Below are 21,662 nucleotides of genomic sequence, written 5' to 3'. Positions count from 1 at the left end.
GGCTCTAGAGAGGAGCACCGCCAATGAGAAAGACGGATGCCCGCCTCCACGCCCTCCAGCTGCCCGCAGTCCGGCCGGAGTGCGCTTGCGCGCGAATGGGGGCGATCAGGCGGGGCTCTAATCTAGAAGGTGTGCATGGGGCTGAGACCCGGAGAGGGAGACGTGAACAGCAGGTACTGTGCAATGTGAGGGCGCGGCGCCACGGCTGTCTCCTTGTGTCGTCCTCCCGTCTAAAATGCCTCCCTCCCCTTATGTCGTCCTCAGTCCCTTTACGTCCCCATCCCTCCCCTTATGGTGCATCCTGCATAAATCGTCACCACTGTTGTGTAGCCCTCGTGGCGCTGTCAGCCCTCTTAGCTCTCCTCTGTTCCACTTACATGTTGCAGTCGTCCCCCTTTAAGTCGTTGTCGCCTTCGTATATCGCCTGCACCCCTCTTTTGTTGCCATTTCTTTATAACGTTCTCGTTTCTCTTAAATCGTCATCATACCCCCATGTCACCTTCGGAGAGTTGCTTATTACCATCTCTCTCCTTAAATCTCACTCAGGCAACCCTCACGTCAATTACCCTTTATGTCTTCCCTCCTTCCATGTCATCATTTCACCTCAGTCATTCACCATCAATGCTTCATTCTTCTTCCAGTTTTCCCCATAAGGAGCCACCCAGACTTACAGTTGTTTTTCTTTCCTCCATGTCTCCTTCATTTCCCCCGTCACGTGTCACATCTCACTTCCACCTACCATACGGGTCCTACAGCCTATTATCCAGGGGGTGCCGGAATCCCAGTTCTACCACTAAATCTCTGGGTGACCTTGACCACCTTATCTCCCCTTCCCAATCTCAGCTTCCTCCTCTGTAAAATGCACATAAGGGACACCTTCATCAGGGATGAACATGCAGATTCTGTGAGTTTATTCTTGTGACATGCTCAGTTCATCGTGGTGTTTTGGCAAATACTGTAATTAACCCTGTCATCCTCATCTAAGCACTTTCTTTTCTTTTCTTTTTTTTTTTTTTGCAGTTTTGGCCAGGGCTGGTTTGAACCCACCACCTCTGGCATATGGGGCCAGCGCCCTACCCCTTTGAGCCACAGGTGCCACCCTTCTTTTTTTTTTTTTTTTTAGAGACAGAGTCTCACTTTTTCGCCCTCGGTAGAGTGCCGTGGCGTCACTGCTCACAGCAACCGCCAGCTCTTGGGCTTAAGCGATTCTTTTCCTCAGCCTCCTGAGTAGCTGGGACTACAGGCACCCGCCACAACGCCTGACTATTTTTTTTGTTGCACTTTGGCCGGGGCCAGCAGTTTGAACCTGCCACCCTTAGTATATGGATCTGGCACCCTACTCATTGAGCCACAGGTGCTGCTCCTCATCTAATCACTTTTGTCAGCTCCTCACAGTTGTTCTCCCCAGCTGTCCTCATCATTCCCATGTTGTCATCACACTCCTCATTATCACCAATTCCTCTTCCATAGTAATACCACCCCACGATCTCCATGTTGCCTTCACCTCTGCAATGTTACCAAAGCGGAGGGGTGGCCTATCAGCCATCACAAACCTTGCTTCTGTAAATATTCAATACTTATCTCTTTATCCTGTTGGATTGAGTGATTTATCCACCCCTAAAAAATGATAGCATTGAGCTAGTGCCATGGGGGTCAAGGAGGGCTTAGTGGGGGGAGACTCTTAAGTAATGTAGCCCTGGACCTCCCTCGTCTTTGAGAATTGGAGCTAGAGAGAGAAGAGGCAGGTTCCCCCACACTTTAGTTAAACCTTAGCAGTCCTGAGTCTATGGTATGGAGGTAAGTGTCTTCTTCATTCAGCTTGTCCTAGCACTGAGGCACTGTACTACAATTAAGCCCAAGAATTGGAGGTTGCTGTGAGCTGTGATGCCACGGCACTCTACCAAGGGTAACACAGTGAGACTCTGTCTCAAAAAAAACCAAACCAAACAAACAAACAAACAAAAAAAAGACAAAAATACCTGGCTATATGGGGTTTACATTCTAGTAAGAGACAGTGAGCAAACAGGTAAGTAGCTTATTTGGAATTAGAATGGGGATGAGGAATGTGGGGTGAAGGTTGTATTTTAAATAGACTAGTCAGGGAAGGTTTTCTGAGAAGGGGAGGAGAGAGTGACATGGCTATCTGGGGGGAGAATATTCTAGTCAGGACAGCAAATGCAGAGGCCCTGAGGTAGGTGCATGCTTGGAATATTTAAGGAGTAGTAAGCAGCTCAGTGCGGGAGGGACACGAGATCAGAGGAGTTATGATGGCAGATTGTGGTAGGGCCTCCTGGGCCATGGGGAAGACTGGCTTTTCCTCTGAGGATGAGCCATGGAGGATTTGGAGCAGAGGAGGGACACAATCCAATGTGACATGAAGCCGTCACCCTGAGCAGCATCACCAGCTCCAGAACTACTACCCAGGGGGATTGGCAAGAGGCAGCCTTGTTGGAAAGAGAGCCAGAGTCTTCGAGCTGCACCTGCATATCCTTTATATTTGGAGAAAGCTTCGAATATACTTGTCAGAGTTGGCTCACACCTATAGTCTCAGCTTCTTGGGAGGCTGAAGAGGGAGGATTGTTTGAGACCAGCTGGGCAACAAAACAAGACCCATCTAAAAATATATATATTATCAAAGATGTGGAGGGTAAGAGGGGTACTGATGGAGGTTTTGAGAGATCAAGGCCACCTGGGGGTTCAGTAGCTGTTGGGGAGGGCGGGCGAGGCAGCTCTTGCAGGGCATCTATCCTTGGAACCCCAAGGCAGCTTGGGTTGAAATTGTGGCTCCACCATCGCGGTGTATGCCTTTGTGCCAACAACTTAACCTCTCTGGGTATTACGTACCCTTATCCGTTAAGTGGAATGTATAAAAAAGACTGCTATGAGAATTGAATATACAATATAAGCTGGGTATTGTGGTGGGCACGTATCGTCCCAGCTACTTGGGAGGCTGAGGCAAGAGGAACGCTTGTGCCCAAGAGTTTGAGGTTGCTGTGAGCGATGATGCCACAGCACTCTACCTAGGACAACAAAGTGAGACTCTGTCTCAAAAGAAAAAAAATGGTTTAGTGCCGTATCTCAGTGGTTAGAGCGTGCTGGCCACATACACTGGCGCTGGTGGGTTCAAACCCTGCCTGGGCCTGTTAAAGAACAATGACAACAACAAAAGAAAAATCGCCGGACATTGTGGCAGGCTTCTATAGTCCACCTACTTGGGAGGCTGAGACAAGAGAATCGCTTAACACCAAGAGTTTGAGGTTGCTATGAGCTGTGATGCCATGGTATTCTACTAAGGGCAACATAGTGAGACTCTGTCTCAAAAAAGAAAAGGATATATAGTATACAGTGCTATGAGCAGTGGTTCATAAACAAGCTTTGCCCTCTTGCCCTTCATCCTGCACTGTCACAAGGTTACACCTCCCATGAGTGACTGGGTCCCTCACATGAGGCACCACACAGGGAGGTTCTGTCTTATTTTTCTTGGTTCAGGAATTGGTTTAGCAGTCACTATCCTGGAGCAGAAATAAATTGTGGGTTCACATTCCCAGCCAACAAACCAGTGCTATGCAACCTGAGTGGGTGACTCCCACTGTGGCCTCGTCTGAAAAACAGGGATGACAGTGCTCCTTTGCCCCAGACTTGTCATGTTGTTTTTAAGCTAGACCATCAGCCATCCCCAGCTGCTATCCCCCTCTTCCTGTGTTATTTTTCTCCAAGGCACACACCATGTATTTCACTCATTTATTCTCACTCCCCACTAGAATAGCATCTTTGGGAGGAATTTTTTTTTTTTTTCTGTTTTGTGCTGTATCCCCAATTTCTAGAACAGGGCTTGTTAGGGAATAGTTACTGAATAAATATTAGTTGAATGATAGATAAATGAACTTGGGCCCTGAGCATCTGGTATGTACTTATTCCTGTACCTAGTGGTACTGGGGACACAGCAGTGATTGAGACAGTCCAGCCCAGTCACTGGGCACTGATGGCACAGACAGGATGGGGGGGGGGCGTGGGCAGTGAGGTTGGGGTGGGATGGGGGCCTAGGGGACTGTGGAAACCCGGAGGGCTTCGTGGAGGAGGTGGTATGTGAAGTGGAGTGAAAGTTGTGTTTGGTAGGGAAACAACTGTGGGAGTGTTTGGTGTGGTTTTAATTTAAGGAACCAGAAGATACTAAATCTGGCTGGGATGTAAAAAATGGTGAGAAAGTAAGCCAAAGAGGTCCTTAAGGGAAGGTTATTCATGGCTAGCCGCTGTGGCTCATGCCTGTAATCCTAGCACTCTGGGAGGCGGAGGCAGGTGGATTGCCTGAGCTCACGAGTTCAAGACCACCCTGAGCAAAATCAAGACCTCCATCTCCACTAAAAATAGAAAAACTGAGGTAAGAGGATTGCTTGAGCCAGAGGTGGAGGTTGCTGTGAGCTATGACACCACAGCACTGTACCCAGGGTGACAGCTTGAGACTCTATCTCAAAAAGAAGATCATTCAGTGCTCTGAGAGCCACAATTAGGAGTTAGAACTTTGTCCTGAGAACGCTTGGGAGCCACAGAAAGTTTTTGAGCAGAGGAGGAACAAGCCAAATTCACATGGAAGGGACGTTGGAAGGATTGATTATAGACTGAGAGCCAAGTGGCTAGAGGGGGACCCAAGTGGGACATATCAGGTAGAGCTGCTGGGGGTGAAGGTGGAAGGGAGGAAAGGTGTATAGGAGCGACTCAGGAGGCCATGTGTAGGGGTCTAGGATAAGGCCCAGGGCTTGGGGAACAGGGGGAAAAGCCTTGACTTTTTCCCACTCTCAGCGGAGAGTTTCTAGAAGAGGTGATACCCAGGGTGAGATCTGAAGGGTGAGTAGTATAGATGTCCTTGAAATGGGGATGTAGGGGAGGAACAGGTTTAGAGAAGATAAGGACAGTAGTGGGTATGAGGACTCCTAGACCTTGGAGGAGATGTCCAGGAGGCCGTGGGATCTCCAGAGCTGGGGCTCAGGGGAAAAGTGGAAGCTATAGACAGAGCTTTGAGTTCAGCAAGGGGATCTAGGCCAGGCACAGTGACTCCTGCCTGTAATCCTAGCACTCCGGAATGCTGAGGTGGGTGGATTGCTTGAGCTTAGGAGTTCGAGACCAGCCTAAGCAAGAATGAGACCCCCTCTCTACTAAAAATAGAAAAAATAGCTGAGCGTAGTAGCACATGGCTGTAGTTCCAGCTGTTTGGGAGGCTGAGGTAAGAGGATTGCTCAAGCCCAAGAATTTGAGGTGGTTGTGAGCTATGATGATGCCATAGCACTCTGTGCATGGTGACAGAGTGAGACTCTGTCTCAAGAAAAAGGGGTGGGGAGGTCCACAGGGGTCTGTCCAGGTAGGACCCCATCGGACCTGGTAAGAAATTTGTATTCGATGGGTGGGCGCCGGCCCCATATACTGAAGGTGGCGGGTTTGAACCCAACCCCGGCCAAACTGCAACAACAACAACAAAAAGAATAGCTGGGCATTCTGGTGGGGTGCCTGTAGTCCCAGCTACTCCAGAGGCGGAGGCAAGAGAATCACCTAAGCCCAAGAGTTGGATGTTGCTGCGAGCTGTGACGTCACAGCACTCTACCAAGGATGATAAAGTGAAACTCTGTCTCTAAAAAAAAAAAGAAAGAAATTTGTACTCCATCCTAAGGGCAATGAGGAGCTACAGAAAGATTTTGAGCAGGAGTGGGGCAGCTTAGATTTTTTAGTTCTAATTCAGAAGCATTCACCATCCATGATGCTGCTTTGGACCTGTTTAACTGTTTTTCACACAGGCATCTTCTCTCCCTACGGGGCACCTATCTTAAGGAGTCCTTTGAAATAAAGGATCTTCTGGTTTAAAAAAAAATTGCAAAACTAGTGTTCTGTTTTATGTAGACTTGACCACCAGCAATTTGATTGTTCAGTCCAAGGGGGTCTGCACCATCCAGTTAAAATTAGCATCCTTAAATACTAGGACATTTCTATTTTAAACCATTTGGAGGGCCTGTAGATTGGTAAATTTCTCCTTTGGTGAGGCCTGCCCAGTACTTTCCACTGATTTCAGCTGCACCCTCCTTTGCATTCTCAGGTGCCCTGAATCAGCCTTGACTTTTTCCCACTCAGCTTTACTTTCAGGCTGAGATGTCATCTGCACCCACTTTCACTCCTCTAGGCTTAAAACACAAGCTGGTTATCACTGTGTGTGAAACAAGTGTCCCTAGGTCTAGAGAGACATCTAAGAAAGCCTTCTCAAAGTTTTTCATTCTATTGCTTCATTTCTTTCACTTTCAACAAACACACATATTTACTGAGCAATTAAAATGTCCTGGGCACTTGGAGCTAGAGGAACAAATCAGACAGACTTCTCTTTTCCAGGGACACATAAAAGTTTATTATCTGTGATGAAAGTGTGTTCAGGATAGTTGGGATACACACAAATCTCACCAACCACCGTGTGTGGGTTTGCTGTGCCTTCTGCCTGCCAAGGATGATCTCATTGACTAGTCCTTTACAGAAAATGTGAGGTTGATATTATTAATCTCCCTATTATTCAGAGAATGAAAGTGTGGCTCAGAGAAAGGAACTCTGGGGCCCACCCCCTTAACCATTCAGTGATTCCCCCAGCTACCACCCTCCAGGTGGGTATAAGACGATGCCCATTTGATAGATGGGGCCAGCGGAGTTCAGAGTAGTGAAACCAAAAGAAATTTTTAAAAATTAAAAAAAAAAAAAAGTAGTGAAGCCCCATGCCCAAGCTCACTCAGCAAGAAAGTGGCAGTGGTGGTATTTGAAGCCTGTACCCTGTCAAATCTGCCACCATAATCAGAGGAAGGGGAAGGATGGGGTGTTGAGAGAGCTGTGACCTGACATGTCTCAAAAGCCCAGTGGGTTTTGTTTCCTCCTTTTCTGCGGTCTGCGGTGTCACACGCCAAGGCAGGCAGGGTCACGAGCCAAGAGTACTTGGGGATATTCTGTGGGTTGGGAGGTGGCATGCTTCCTGGCAGAGATGCACCCTATACCAGCAAGGAGGCAGAGCATAAGGACCAACTTGGGTTGGTTGCACCAGACCCCCACAGGTGTTCTGGGATCCTGGGAACAAGCATTGACTGAGACAGCTTCCCTGCTGCCCAGGGATCTGAGGCTAGATTCCTTCTCCAGCTGAGGCCATAATCCTCGGGAGGCTGGGATCTAGGGGAGGAGGCATCCCAGCTAGGATCCTGAGCCTCATCATAATTTCGTTTCCGTGGAATTCCTATGTGCATCACAAATATATATATAGTAAATGAAGGCCTATAATGAAGAGCAACCACCTTGCCTGTGAGCTATTAGGAGCTTTGACAACTCATAGTTACTGAGAGCCTCTTGCATGTCAGTGGTTGTTGAATGCATGTTATATGTGTTAATTCCTTTAGTTCAGAGATGTCTTTCAGATTTTAGATATCTCAAGTCTGGTATGTTCAAAATCAGACTCCTGGTCTTTTCTCCAAACTTACTCCTCTCTGTCTTCCCCAGTTCAGCTATTGGCACCTCCACACTTACAGTTGCTTAGGTTGAGACCCCTTGAGTCCTCCTTGACTCCTTTCTTGCTCTAGAACCCACATCCATGCAGAAATCCCATCTGCTCCACCTTCAAAATACATCCAGAACTGGCCCATTCTTTCAACCTGTAGCTGCCCCCAGTCCCAGTATTCCTACCTGGATGTTAGGGGACAGCCTCTTCCCTGGGTGCCCTGCCCCAGTCTGTTCCCCACACAGCCTGAGGGATCCTACAAACATCTGTGTTCCTCTCCTGCAGCTCCTATAACAAATTTCCTCAAACTTGGCTCAAAACAACAGAAATTTATTCTCATAGTTTGGGAAGCCAGGCATCCAAATTCAAGGTGTTGACAGGACCATGCTCCCTCCAGAGGTTTTTAGGGTGATTCCATTCCTTGCCTCTCCCTCTTCAGGTGGCTCCAGGCATTCCTGGGCTTGTGGCCAGCTCACTCCAGCCTCTGCCTTTCTGGTCACATGGCCTTCTGTGTGTCTTCTGACTCTTATCATTGGATTTAGAGCTTACCCAGGTAATCCAGGGTGATCTCATCTCAAGATCCTAAATTTAATTACATCTGCAAACATACTTTTTCCAAATAAGGTCATGTACAACAAGTTCCAGGGATTAGGCCCACATTGGACACATTTTTTTTTTTTTTTTTTTGAGGCCACTATTGAACCCACTACCAAACCCAAGGCAGACTATGTCCTCCCTCTTCTGCCAGGAACCCATGGGTGATGCTGTCCTACTCATCAAGTCCTGGTGGCCTTGCAGAATCTGGTTCTGCTACCACTGTAACACTTAACCCCTTCCCTCCCCAACCCAGCCCACTCCACCACAGACACACTGGCCGCCTGGCCCTTCCCCGTCCCCACCAGAGTGACTGTTGCTTCAGGGCCTTTGTACCGACTGCTGTCCCCCCCAAGTCCACGTAGTTTCTTCTCTCCCCTCTGTGAAGTTTTTCATCAGGTAACTCCTTCTCAGTGAGGCATTCTCTAACCATATTTAAAATTGCAAAACATCCCATTTCTATGATCCTCTATAACACTTACTGCCTTTTTTCTTTTTTTCTCACTTTGTCGCCCTCGGTAGAGTGCTGTGGCATCGCAACTCACAGCAACTCCCAGCTCTTGGGCTTAGGCGATTCTCTTGCCTCAGCCTCCCAAGTAACTGGGACCATAGGTGCCAGGCTATTTTTTGTTGCAGTTTGGCCGGGGCCAGGTTCGAACCCACCACCCTCAGTATATGGGGCTGACACCCTACTCACTGAGCCACAGGCACTGCCCACACTTATTGCCTTTTAACATATAGTTTAAGGCCAGATGTGGTGGCTCACACCGCTAATCCTAGCACTCTGGGAGGCTGAGGCTGGTAAATGGCCTGAGCTCAAGAGTTCGAGACCAGCCTGAGCAAGAGTAAGACCCCATTGCTACTAAAAATAGAAAAATTAGCCTGGCATTGTGGTGGACAATTGAAGTCCCAGCTACTCAGAGGTTGAGCCAAGAGGATTGCTTGAGCCCAAGAATTTGAGGTTGCTGTGCACCCAAGATGACAGAATAAGACCCTGTCTCAAAAAAATACATATATATATAATTTACTTATTATCTATCTTCCCTGATGTGTGTTATGGTCAGAGCTGTACCCCCATGTCCTAAAACAATACTTGGTACACAACAGTTACTCAATAAATAGTGTGAATTTAATGAACAGCCTTATGAAAAGTAGATGCTGTTGTTATCATGCCCATTTCACAGATGGGAAAACCAAGGCAAGAGGTGTTGTCACTTCTCCAAGGTCAGTCACATAAGTACTCAAGATTAGATTCAAACTCACATAGCTGGCTTCAGCACCTACTGTACTGTCTTGCCAATCTAATCCAAACTGCCTCTCTGGTACAAGTTTTCCTTTCAAAAGCTTTAGGTGTACTGCTTTGTTAAAAATATATCAAAAGTTAAAGTTAGTGGGAGGGGGATAAGGAATGAGAAGTTACTTAATGGGCCCAATAGACATTATTCGGCTGATGGTTACACTAAAATCCCAGACCTCACCACTATGTGAGATATACAGAGGGTGCAAAAAAAAGGTATGTATGTTTTAAGAAAGGAAAAAACTATTGCAATACTAGGCCAGGTGCAATGGCTCATGCCTGTAATCCTAGCACTCTGAGAGGCTGAGGCAGGAGGATCACTTGAGCTCAGGAGATCAAAACCAGCCTGACAGACCCCCACCTTTACCAAAAATAGAAAAATTAGCCATGCATCATGGCGCATGCCTGTAGTCCCCACCGCTTAGGAGGCTGAGGCAGGAGGATCACTTGAACCCGGGAGTTTGAGGTTGCTGTGAGCTAGGCTGAGGTCATAACATTTTAGTCTGGGTAACAGAGTGAGACTGTCTCAAAAAAATTTGTAATACTCAAATCACATTTGACTTCTGCAATTGCAGGAGATACAATATACAAGATAACAAATGTTACCAGTATGTAGTGAGTATTACAATTTTAATACCGTATTTTCCTTTCTTAAAATGTCTGTACATTTTTAGGCACCCTCTGCATTTATATACGTACACACATAAAACTGCTCTTGTACCCCTTAAATTTATACAAATAAAAAAATTAAACCCATCATTACAGACTGTAATCACTGCACACTTTGAAAGCCAGTCACTAACAATTTGAATGAAGTCCATCTACTTCCTATTTTTGGTTTATTAGTGGCCATTCCAGTTCTCCAGCCCTGAGGCTTTCTGGGTACCATGACCTCAGATCTCCACATTGATCTCTCCCTTAATTTTGTTCTAATTCGTCTTGGCTTCCCTAATTTCACATTGCCTGCTGTTCCAACTCCATATTCCTCAAAAAAACATTTTTCACCAAGGCCTTCAATGAAAACTAAAAAGCAAAACCCATTTCCTGCTCTCCAGCTTCCCTCCCCCACCCACAACCCTATGGTCAACCACATCTAAGACTGGTGTTACCTTCTTCTGGTGACCTATGGAGTTTCAAATAACCTTGGCCTATTGCTATTACCTGCTGGATCCATTTTAACCCTTCCTCATTGGTCTTCCAGCAGTGAGAGTAAAGGATTTAGCCTGGTCTCCCCTCTCCAATCTGAGATTAGACATTGGTGGGGAGGGGCTTCCAAGTTTTTATTCTTTTTTTTTTTTTAATCACAGTGCCCCTGAATTGTAAAAAAGTGACAAAAGTGGAGACGTCTGTGTTTGCTTTATAATTATTTCTCAATCTGCATGGAATGTTCCCTATCCTTTGTAAGTAGCTCCTATTTGCAACTTTTCTTTTTTTTTTTTTTTAAAGAAAGTGATGGCCGGGTGTGGTGGCTCACGCCTGTAATCCCAGCACTCTGGGAGGCCGAGGTAGGTAGATTGCCAGAGCTCACGTTTTGAGACCAGCCTGAGCCAGAGCGAGACCTTGTCTCTAAAAATAGCCAGGCGTTGTGGTAGGCACCTGTAGTTCCAGCTACTCGGAAAGCTGAGGCAAGAGACTCGCTTGAGCTCAAGAGTTTGAGGTTGCTGTGAGCTATGACGCTACAGCACTCTACCAAGGGCGACATTGTGAGACTCTGTCTCAAAAGAAAAAAAAAGTACACTTAACATAAAAAGCAATAATGATTCACCCACAAATCCCACTCCCTAGATGGCAACCACATCTAACTTGTTGCTTCTCTCAATAATATTCCTTTCTGCAGGTTTCCTGTTGACTTCCTGCCCTGCGTGTTTGGGGTGCTGCAGGGGTGGGGTGCAGTTGCCAGGGGAGAGGGTGTTCTGTCCCTGTTTCATTGATTCAGGTACTACCTTCTCTCAGTGAAGAGAGGAGGCGTAGGTGAAGGGAAAGGAGAGGAGGGATCGCCAATTTGTTTCTCTAGCTGTGACTTTAGATATTGCTTGGGAGATAAGAGATGTGTGGGATCCAGAAACCTCGATGGGGGTGGGGGGGAGAATTATTTTTCTAACCCCTATCAGAATATCAGTTGGTTTTAAAAAAAAAATCAAATACTGAAATCCAAAGATTCCAATAGAAAATCCACCACCTCCCCTATCCTTTTCTTCCATACTATACCATGAGCTTTCTGATGAATTTATCAATACAACTCTTATATTATTTGGCCTTAATCTCTCCATGTTATTTTACAAGCATCTTATTAATCTTATTTATGTATTTATTTTTGACTAGGTAATGCATGCCCATGGTACAAAAATTCGCAAGGTTTGTAGACAAGACGTGGGTTTCCTTCTCTTTATCTGTGGCCACTCTGCCTCAGGGACTCTGAAGTGGAGTGTGGCAAAGCCCATCCCCCAGCCACGTATGCCCCCCAACCCCGGCCAGGGAGGCAGATGGTATCTGGGGGCCCCGACCCCCCTTCTCGCTGCGGAGAGCCCAGGCTGACGCGCGTACTGCGCAGACTCCCCGCTGCAGTGGGCGGAGTCCCCTAAGGCCCCGCCTCCCGCCCCTTTTCAGCCTGTCAGGGCAGAAGCTGGGGCCCCGCAGAGGTAGCAGCAGCCGTCTGCCGAGTAAGGCCGAGGCCCCTTAGGGGTAGGGGGGAGGATGGTTTGGGGGATGGGCCGAAGGGTGGTGGGGAGGTCCCGGTGGTCATGGGCTGAGCTGTCCTGTGTGGTGAGTACCTGAGGGTGAGGGCAGAGGAGCCACCTGGAAAATACCTCCTGAATAGTGCCAAGACTGAGAAAAGCCAGGCGCAGATATTTGGGGCTGCACTGACCCCATCCAGGGCTGTCTTTTGGGGAATGTCTAGATTAGAGCTTGGGGGAGGGATCGGGAAGGGTACTAAAGGGAAGCAGTGTGGGTGCTAAAGGGGGCAGGGTGGACACTGCAGAGTGATGAGAAGACAGCAGAGGCGTTAGAGCTTGAGGGATTTCGAAATCCCTGCTGACCAGCACCCAGCTTCCTCCTTTGGGGCTGGTGGGCACCATGCCAGTGGACCCCGTGATTGTGAGCAAGGTGACTCAGTGGATCGTATAGCCCCAAGACTAATCTGTCTTCTATGATGTCCCTCAAAAACCTCGAACACCCCACATAGTGCCTGCTTTTGTTCCATCAGTTTGGAGACCCTGACACACCCACCTTCCCACCTGGGCTCTGCATATCCTCCAGCTGCCAGGCAAGATGAAGCCCAAACTGATGTACCAGGAGGTAGGTAGATGGGAGGCAGATTGGGGAAGGAAGGGCTGGCTGTAGTGGAGGGCAAGGAACCCACTGAGCCACTCTGTCACCTCCCCCATTATCCCCATCCCCCAGCTGAAGGTGCCTGTTGAGGAGCCCACCAATGAGCTGCCCATGAATGAGATTGAGGCATGGAAGGCTGCGGAGAAGGTAGGAGCCCTCCACACCTTTGATCTGTCTCAGGGAGGGCTGGGCTACCCCACTTGGGTTAGCTGACCACCTTCTCCCCACAGAAAGCCCGCTGGGTCCTACTGGTTCTCATACTGGCAGTTGTGGGTTTTGGTGCCCTGATGACTCAGCTGTTTCTATGGGAATACGGCGACTTACATCTCTTCGGGCCCAACCAGCGCCCAGCCCCCTGCTATGACCCCTGCGAGTAAGTAAGGAGGAGGTGCAGAGGGTGGGGAGGGGCCCTGACTGGCCAGGGACAGTTAGAGACACAGAGCAGGGCCTGTACTCAGCCGCACCCAGTGCTTTTTGCAAGTAAGAAGATTGCAGATTTTCAAGTGCATGCCCACCCCCCACCCCCTGACATACACTGTTGCCATGGCAGCCACAGCGTCATCTTCTATCCAGGTCTGTGAAGAGGCAGACACACACAGCATCTTCCATCCACATCTGTGGATATACACATACGGACATGCAAAGACACAGCTGGTCTTCCACACTTCTGGACAGACAGACACACAGAATCATGAATATAGACACACACAAATACACATATACATATATAGTCTTCTATCCACGCCTTTAGGCACATAGGTGAGCACTGGCCTCCCAGCCAGTGACCTCTGACACCCTGTAGCTGACTCTGTCCCCTGCCTGCCATCCCCTAGAGCAGTGCTGGTGGAAAGCATTCCTGAGGGTCTGGACTTCCCCAATGCCTCCACGGGCAACCCCTCCACCAGCCAGGCATGGCTGGGCCTTCTTGCCGGTGCCCACAGCAGCCTGGACATCGCCTCCTTCTACTGGACCTTAACCAACAATGACACCCACACGCAGGAGCCCTCTGCCCAGCAGGTAACCTGGCATCGTTGACCCTGACAGGCAGCTGGGTCAGGAATGAGGGGATGTGGGATGAAGGGGTTTCCTCTGCAACTTGGGAAACCAATGGGCATGTCTCATACAGTGGATTGGACACAGGCGTTTGGAAGCAGCTGTCTTCACATGGCCCTCTGGACTGGGGGCATTTGTCATGGTCATCTGGAGACCTCTGAATGTCAGGGTGCAGGTTTGGTTACAAGGGATTAGACTGGCAGATGTTGCTCACCCACAAACAGCCCTGACCCTGCCACACAAAGAAATGGAAATGCAGAGCAAGTAACAGTCTACCATCGGTCCAGGCTGCCACCTACCAGCTGTGGGGCTTCAGCTTCTTTATTAGTAAAATGGAACCAATATATAGCACCACTCTTAGGGCTCTTGTTAGGATGAAATGGGCTAATCCCAGGCTGGGCGAGGTGGCTCATGCTTGTAATCCTAGCATTCTGGGAGGCCGAGGTGAGTGGATTGCCTGAACTCAGGAGTTTGAGACCAGCCTGAGCCAGAGCAAGACCTGGTCTCTAAAAATAGCTGGGTATTGTGGTGGGTGCCCTAGTCCCAGCTACTTGGGAGGCTAAAGCAAGAGAATTGCTTGAGCCCAAGAGTTTGAAGTTGCTGTGAGCTATGATGCCACAGCACTCTACCAAGGGTGACAAAGTGAACCTCTGTCCAAAAAAAAGAAGTTAGGTGGGCATCATGGTGGGCACCTGTAGTCCCAGCTACTTAGGAGGTTGAGGCAGGAGGATCACTTGAACTGAGGAATTTGAGGTTACTGTAAGCTAGGCTGACACCACAGCATTCTTCCCAGGGCACAGAGTGAGACTCTATCTCAAAAAAAAAGCAAAGTAGGGCATAGTGGTGCCTGGAGTCCTAGCTGCTTTTGAGGCTGAGGCAGGAGGATGACTTGAGCCTAGGAATTTGAGGCTGTAGTGAGCTATGATCACACCTGTGAATAGCCATTGTACTCCAGCCTGGATGATATAGTGAGACCGTGTTTCTAAAAATAATGTTAATGGCTTGCCGCCTATAGCTCAGCAGCTAGGGTGCCAGCCACATACCTTGCAGCTGGCAGGTTCATTCCTAGCCTGGGGCTGCCAAACAACAATGACAACTACAACTAAAAAATAGCCAGGTGTTGTGGCAGGTAGTCCCAGCTGCTTGGGAGGCTGAGGCAGGAGAATTGCTTGAGCCCAAGAGTTTGAGAGCTGTGACACCACGGCACGGTACCGAGGGCGACATAGTACAACTTTGTCTCAAAAAAATAATAAATAAAAATAAAAATAATAAGTTAAAAGCCATGAGTTCCCATTCCCTGCTGGTTCCCACTCAAGTGGTCAAAAGAACAGGTATAGGAGACAGACAATTTGGGTTCGAATCCTGCTATACTGCTGAGCTCTAAGTTTCCTTATATGCACTGTGGGAATTATAATTAGACCTCACTGGTAGGGTTGTGAGAATTTAGTGAATTTAGACATGAAGGGGCCTAGAGCAGGACCTAAAACACAGTCGGTTACTGCCATAGGCATCATTGTGCATCACCCCCCCTACCTTCTGAGACCCCCAGCAAGAGCCTCAGCCCCAGCATCCTGGGAGGTGCCTGGAGGCCCCTGCATTGCTGCCTGCAGTACTGGATTTTTGAAGTCCTAGGAGGGGCACAGAGGCCTGAAGGAGGTTCTCAGAGCAGAGGATTATTAAAATAGATGAAGAAGGGTTTTGATACTTTAATCTTTAAAGGCAAATGCAAAGCCTGTTTACTCCTAATTAAATGTCAAAGTAGTCCCACTGGAAGTCCCTCATGGGGTTGAAGAGCTGCCTGGCCCAGCCCCTCAGAAGCTCTCCTCCCACACAGGGCGAGGAGGTCTTACGGCAGCTACAGACCCTGGCACCAAAAGGCGTGAAGGTCCGCATCGCTGTGAGCAAGCCCAACGGGCCCCAGCCACAGGCAAACCTGCAGACCCTGCTACAGAGTGGTGAGCTGGGGGCCACCTGGGGGAGCCCTGAGGCGGCCTGAGCCAACTCCTGACCACTACCCCTGTCGGTCATAGGTGCCCAGGTCCGCATGGTGGACATGCAGAAGCTGACCCATGGCGTCTTGCACACCAAGTTCTGGGTGGTGGATCAGACCCACTTCTACCTGGGCAGTGCCAACATGGACTGGAGGTCCCTGACCCAGGTCTGTCTGTACCCTGTCTACTTTCCCTTGGAGGCCACTCCCTTACCCCACAGGGCACCCAAGTCTCCGACTGTACCCCTCTTTGGTGCAGAGTCCTTTCCACCCATTCTCTGCAATGGCTTTCTTCCTGCCTCCTACCAGGCCTCCTGAAATGTCCCCCAGTGTAGGCTTCCATTGCCTTCCCCTGCTCGTGGAAGCCAGGGACTGTTACCAGAGAGAATAAGGGAAGCCCAAGGGACTGTGAAAGCCCAGAGGAATGCCTGGCACAGTCTGGGCAGTCAAGGGAGGCTTCCTAGAGGAGGAAATGGGTCAGCCTACACCTAAGAATAAGTAGGAGCTAGCTTGGATGTAGGGTAGAAGTAACATCATATGCAAAGGCTTTGGAAACCTGGAGCTTTGGAATAATTGAATGATTTTAACCAAAACTTATGTTTATATCTATTCCAGGACTTTAGCTATCATGGGGTGGAGGGAAGAGTGAGGGACAGAAAGGGGTGATAGACAGAGAGGCTGTGCTCAGAGCGTCCCTGGCATCTGAGGGCACTAGGCCACTATCCCAGGCTCAGCACTTTCTTCCCACAGGTTAAGGAGCTGGGTGTAGTCATGTACAACTGTAGCTGTCTGGCTCGAGACCTGACCAAGATCTTTGAGGCCTACTGGTTCCTGGGCCAGGCAGGCAGCTCCATCCCGTCAACTTGGCCCCGGCCCTATGACACCCGCTACAATCAAGAGACACCAATGGAGATTTGCCTTAATGGAACCCCTGCTCTTGCCTACCTGGCGGTGAGTCTGGGGCAAGTGGGTCCTGCTGTGCCAGGCATGGCCCCATGCTATCACTTCCCAGCCTCCCATCGGCCCTGCCTCGTGATTGTTGGGGAGAGGACATCCTGATCACTACCCTTCACCCCTACTTACTCTGCTTGGTCAGGGACCTAGGCTATGTCCCAACCTCCCTAGGCCTCAATTTCATCTAGAAGATGGGTATCATGATATTTCCAACCTCTAAGGCTGGATGAGGTACCACTGAGTTCCATGCACACTGAGCCCTTAATGTCATTCTGTGTCATCTAGTTTAGCCACTGGAAGCTCTTTCAATTTAAATTAATTAAAATTGAATGTGGGCCAGGAGTGGTGGCTCATGCCTATAACCCTAGCACTCTAAGAGGCTGAAGGGGGAGGATCTCTTGAGCTCAGGAGTTCAAAACCAGCCTGAGCAAGAGCAAAACCCCATCTCTATTAAAAATAGAAAAACTAGCCAGGCATAGTAGCAGGTGCCTGTAGTCCCAGCTATTCGGGAGGCTGAGGCAAGAGGATCACTTAAACCCAAGAGTTTGAGGTTGCTGTGAGCTATGACTCCATGGCACTGTACCCAGGATGACAGAGTGCGATTCTGTCTCAAAAAAAAAAAAAAATATTAAGGGCAGTGCCTGTGGCTCAGTGAGTAGGGCACTAGCCCCATATACCGAGGGTGGTGGGTTCAAACCCAGACCTGGCCAAACTGCAACAAAAAATAGCCGGGCTTTGTGGTGGACACCTGTAGTCCCAGCTACTCAGGAGGCTGAGGCAAGAGAATCACCTAAGCCTAGGAGTTGGAGGTTGCTGTGAGCTGTGTGGCACCAAATAATAATAATAATTATTATTATTTGTCTCTACAAATAATAATAATAATAATAATAATAATTAAATATGATTCAAAAAAATTAAATATGGGGCAGCACCTGTGGCTCAGTCGGTAGGGCGTTGGCCCCATATACTGAGGGTGGCGGGTTCAAACCCAGCCCCGGAAAACTGCAACAACAAAATTAAATAAATAAATTAATTAATTAATTAAATAAAATAAAATAGCCGGGCATTGTGGCGGGCATCTGTAGTCCCAGCTACTCGGGAGGCTGAGGCAAGAGAATCGCTTAAGCCCAGGAGTTGGAGGTTGCTGTGAGCTGTGTGAGGCCACGGCACTCTACCGAGGGCCATAAAGTGAGACTCTGTCTCTACAAAAAAAAAGAGTAAATATGATTCATAGTTCCATTCCCTAATCACACTGGCCACAAATGCCCAGCATGCTCAAAATGGCAGCAAGTGACCACCATGTTGGACAGCGCTGACTCTTGCCAATGGCAAATATTGAGACAACACATTGTTGTTTTTAGCTGTTAGTATTTTCATTTTTTTGGTGCTGAGTCACTCTCTAGGTACCCTCAAGCAAATCATGTAGCCAGGTCCAGACTCACTGTGGAGGGCGTGACACAAAAGCATGGGTGCAGGGACGTATGATTCTTTGGGTGCAGTGGTCTCCCACCCCTCCCCTTTTAGATCCTTAGTTTCCTCATCTGCTGTGAGCAGTAAGGAAGCCAGGCACAGAGCCTGGTATGGCACTGAGCGCACAGAGGTGCTGCCCTGAGCAGGCTGTGGAGTGAGTTAGGGAAGAAAGTGAGTAGAGCAGGGGTCCTTAAACCTTAGCATGCTTCAGTGTCACCTGGAAGACTTGTTAAAACCCAGATTCCTGGACCCCACCCCAGCTTTCAGATTCAGTAGGCCATGTGTAGTGAGGCCCAAGATTTTGCTTTCTTTTTTTTTTGAGATAGAGTCTCACTTTGTCTCCCTGGGGTTGATTGCTGGTAGCGTCCCAGTTGATAGCAACCTCAAACTCTTGGGCTCAAGCGATTCTCTTGCTCCAGCCTCCAAAGTAGCTGGGACTATAGGCGCCTGCCACAATACCTAGCTATTTTTAGAGATGAGGTCTCACTCTGTCTCAGGCTGATGGCAAACTCCTGAGCTCAGGCAATCCACCCGCCTCGGCCTCCCTGAGTGCTAGGATTATAGGCGTGAGCCACGGTGCCCAGGCGAGATTTTGCATTTCTAACAAAGTTCCCAGGTGATGCTGTTGCTGCTGGATCAAGGACCATGTTGTGAGAACTACTGAGTTAGAGCATAAATTCTAGAACCAGACAGCCCGAATTTGAATCCTGGCTCCGTTTATCAGCTGTGTGACCTTAGGCAAGTCACTTACCCTCTCTGGACCTTGGCTTCCTCACCTGCAAAATGGATGTTGTCATTATCCCTCCCCTTAGTGAAGGCTGAGGATTCAGTGAGATCCACAAGACATGGCTCATGGTGAGCTGTCCATATGTGGGGGCCACTGTAGCAAGGGCCTGGCAGAGCACATGTCTTGACTGTCTATCTCCTGACCTCCAGAGTGCACCCCCACCCCTGTGTCCAAGTGGCCGCACCCCAGACCTGAAGGCTCTACTCAATGTGGTGGACAATGCCCGGAGTTTCATCTACATTGCAGTCATGAACTACCTGCCCACCATGGAGTTCTCCCACCCTCGAAGGTATGGCCAGGTGGTGTATAGGGAGCCACTGCAGGTGGGGAGGAGATGGGAAAGGGAGTGGTGGGGCTCAGAAAGTTGGCCAGGAGCCTGGCCACGGGAACATGGGAAAAGGGAAGCCACAGAGAGAGGGAGAAGGTATCTAGACACTTGAGACTGGAAAAAGAGGGATTGTGAGGATGAGGTTTGGGGGCAACAGAGACAAGGATGCGAATATTAGGGTTGAGGGGAGGAAGGGGAGACTGGAAGCCTGGGGCAGGAATTGCATGATATGGGGTTTGGGAGGTAGGAAGTATGGGCTGGAAACAGGATGAAGGCCCTTGGGGGATGGAGGCTGAAAGTATCTGGGTTTAGGGCAGCAGGGTTGGGAGTTTGTGATCTGGGATTAGAAGGACAACAACTGGTCAGTTTGCTGCAGTAGATAACATGGTGGGAGGATTGGGTTTTGGCAAATGTTAGCCAGGAACATGAGACAGGATGTGGGATTTAAGGAGGCAGGAGCAGGACTGGGAGCTGGCAATAGGATGGTCCTCCCAGAAGCTAAAACAGGCCCCAGGCTTAGTTCCCTGAAGCTGAGCAGGAAGCCTGTGGATAAAGCTGTCCTCTCTAGCCTGTGCCCACCTCTGGCCCCCAGGTTCTGGCCTGCTGTTGATGATGGGCTGCGACGGGCCACCTATGAGCGGGGTGTCAAGGTGCGGCTGCTAATCAGCTGCTGGGGACACTCCGATCCGTCTATGCGCGCCTTCCTGCTCTCCCTGGCTGCCCTGCGGGACAACCACACCCACTCTGACATCCAGGTGGTAAGCACACATCCCAGGCCATCCCTCAGCCCCTATGCGGGGCAGCACTGGGGACACAGCCTTCATGGGGCTCACGTGTCATCTGACAAGGATGACTCAGGGCAAACCATGCCATGATGGGGAAACCATGGGCCAGGATGGGGGGGCCCAGGCAGAGGAGTCAAGTGGGATGGGGGTACCCACAGGAAGCACCTGCCCCAGCCTGAGGGGCCAAGGAAGACTTTCTGGGAAAGGGGACATCTGAGATGAGACGTCAGGAGTGAATAGGAAGCCATTCTAGAGGAACAGGGTTGCACACAAGGTGACTAGAGCCTGCATTGACCGAGTAACCCTCTGTTGGACCCTGTTCTGGCCCCAACGATTCTATGGGAGGCAGCATGCACCCACTCCCTGACACTGGGGCTCCTCTGACGACCCCTGCATTTCACACTCCTTCCCATGTCCCCTCCCACTCAGAAACTCTTCGTGGTCCCGGCGGATGAGGCCCAAGCTCGGATCCCATATGCCCGAGTCAACCACAACAAGTACATGGTGACTGAACGTGCCACCTACATTGGTGAGAGTCCTGAGCACCACTGCAGGGACAGGAGGGGGGCCCAGGCACCAATGCCTGACCACCCTGCCAAGCCCTTACTCTCTGTTCCTCCTCCCCAGGGACCTCCAACTGGTCTGGCAGCTACTTCACAGAGACGGCGGGTACCTCACTGCTGGTGACTCAGAATGGGCGGGGTGGCCTGCGGAGCCAGCTGGAAGCTGTTTTCCTGAGGGACTGGGACTCTCCTTACAGCCATGACCTAGACACCTCAGCTGACAGTGTGGGCAATGCCTGTCGCCTGCTCTGAGGCCCAGTCCAGCAGACAGGCCAAGGCCTGCTGGGCCCCCGCAGACCCAAATGCTGGGTCCTGGTCCCTGTTCCCGTGACCCTGCTTCTGTCTGCCTCTTTGTGGCTCCATAGGCTGTCCCCTGCTCTCCCACCTCTACCTCTGCCCCCACTGGCCTGACGCTGTGGCCCCAGGACCCAGCAGAACTGGGGGAGGGATCAGCTCCCAAAGAAGTGGGGGGTGCATGCTGGGCCTGGCCCCCTGGCCCACTCCCCTTTCCAGGACAAAGAGGGCCCAAGGTTATAATAAGTAAATAACTTGTCTGTATAGTCTGTGCCTGACTGAGTGGTGTGACATGGGGTGACAGGGGTAGGGGATGGCTGGCATGGGCCTCCAGTAGGGACATATTAGTGTGCTGAGCTCTCGGTGTGCAATCTGTGCAGTCTGGTATGCCCTTAGTGTGTGACCAGTGCGGTTTGGCATGTACTGAGCCCTCAGTGGGCTGTGCACATGGGCTGGCATGTATGGAGCATGCAGTGGGAAATGAGCTGGCATGGGCTGAACACTCATGTAGCCAGCATGGGGTGGCCTGTGCTGCACAGGAAGCATGTTCCTGGGTAGACAGCACGGACTGAAGCCAGGCCCTGTCCCTAGGGTGGACTAGCATGTCTGGACACTGGTGTACACATCAAGCGTGAATTTGTGCCTGCCAAGTGAATTTACACTGAGCATGTCGCCAGTCAAGTTAAGTGTGTGCCAAGCCCATAAACATGTAAGAA

General features: G+C 49.8%; 1 protein-coding gene across 3 annotated transcripts; it reads left to right on the top strand.

Annotated features, from left to right (window-relative positions):
• Positions 1–31: 31 nt before the first annotated feature.
• PLD3 (phospholipase D family member 3) lies at positions 32–21,210 on the top strand. Of its 3 annotated transcripts, XM_053604321.1 has the most exons (13): positions 70–173; positions 11,715–11,747; positions 12,598–12,689; positions 12,795–12,869; positions 12,953–13,095; positions 13,556–13,739; positions 15,610–15,730; positions 15,806–15,933; positions 16,516–16,716; positions 19,126–19,265; positions 19,897–20,062; positions 20,519–20,618; positions 20,717–21,210. In XM_053604321.1, exons 3-13 carry the CDS (start codon positions 12,663–12,665, stop codon positions 20,902–20,904), a joined length of 1,473 nt encoding a protein of 490 aa, XP_053460296.1. In that variant the 5' UTR covers positions 70–173; positions 11,715–11,747; positions 12,598–12,662; the 3' UTR covers positions 20,905–21,210. The 3 variants fall into 3 exon arrangements, with proteins under 3 accessions (XP_053460297.1, XP_053460296.1, XP_053460298.1); XM_053604322.1 differs by lacking the exon at positions 11,715–11,747 and having other exon boundaries at positions 32–173; XM_053604323.1 differs by lacking the exons at positions 70–173; positions 11,715–11,747 and adding an exon at positions 11,823–12,052.
• The last annotated feature ends 452 nt before the right edge of the window (positions 21,211–21,662 follow it).

This window comes from Nycticebus coucang, chromosome 10 (genome assembly GCF_027406575.1).
Source record: "Nycticebus coucang isolate mNycCou1 chromosome 10, mNycCou1.pri, whole genome shotgun sequence".
Classification (NCBI taxonomy): domain Eukaryota; kingdom Metazoa; phylum Chordata; class Mammalia; order Primates; family Lorisidae; genus Nycticebus; species Nycticebus coucang.
This window is presented reverse-complemented; position numbering and strand designations above follow the sequence as displayed.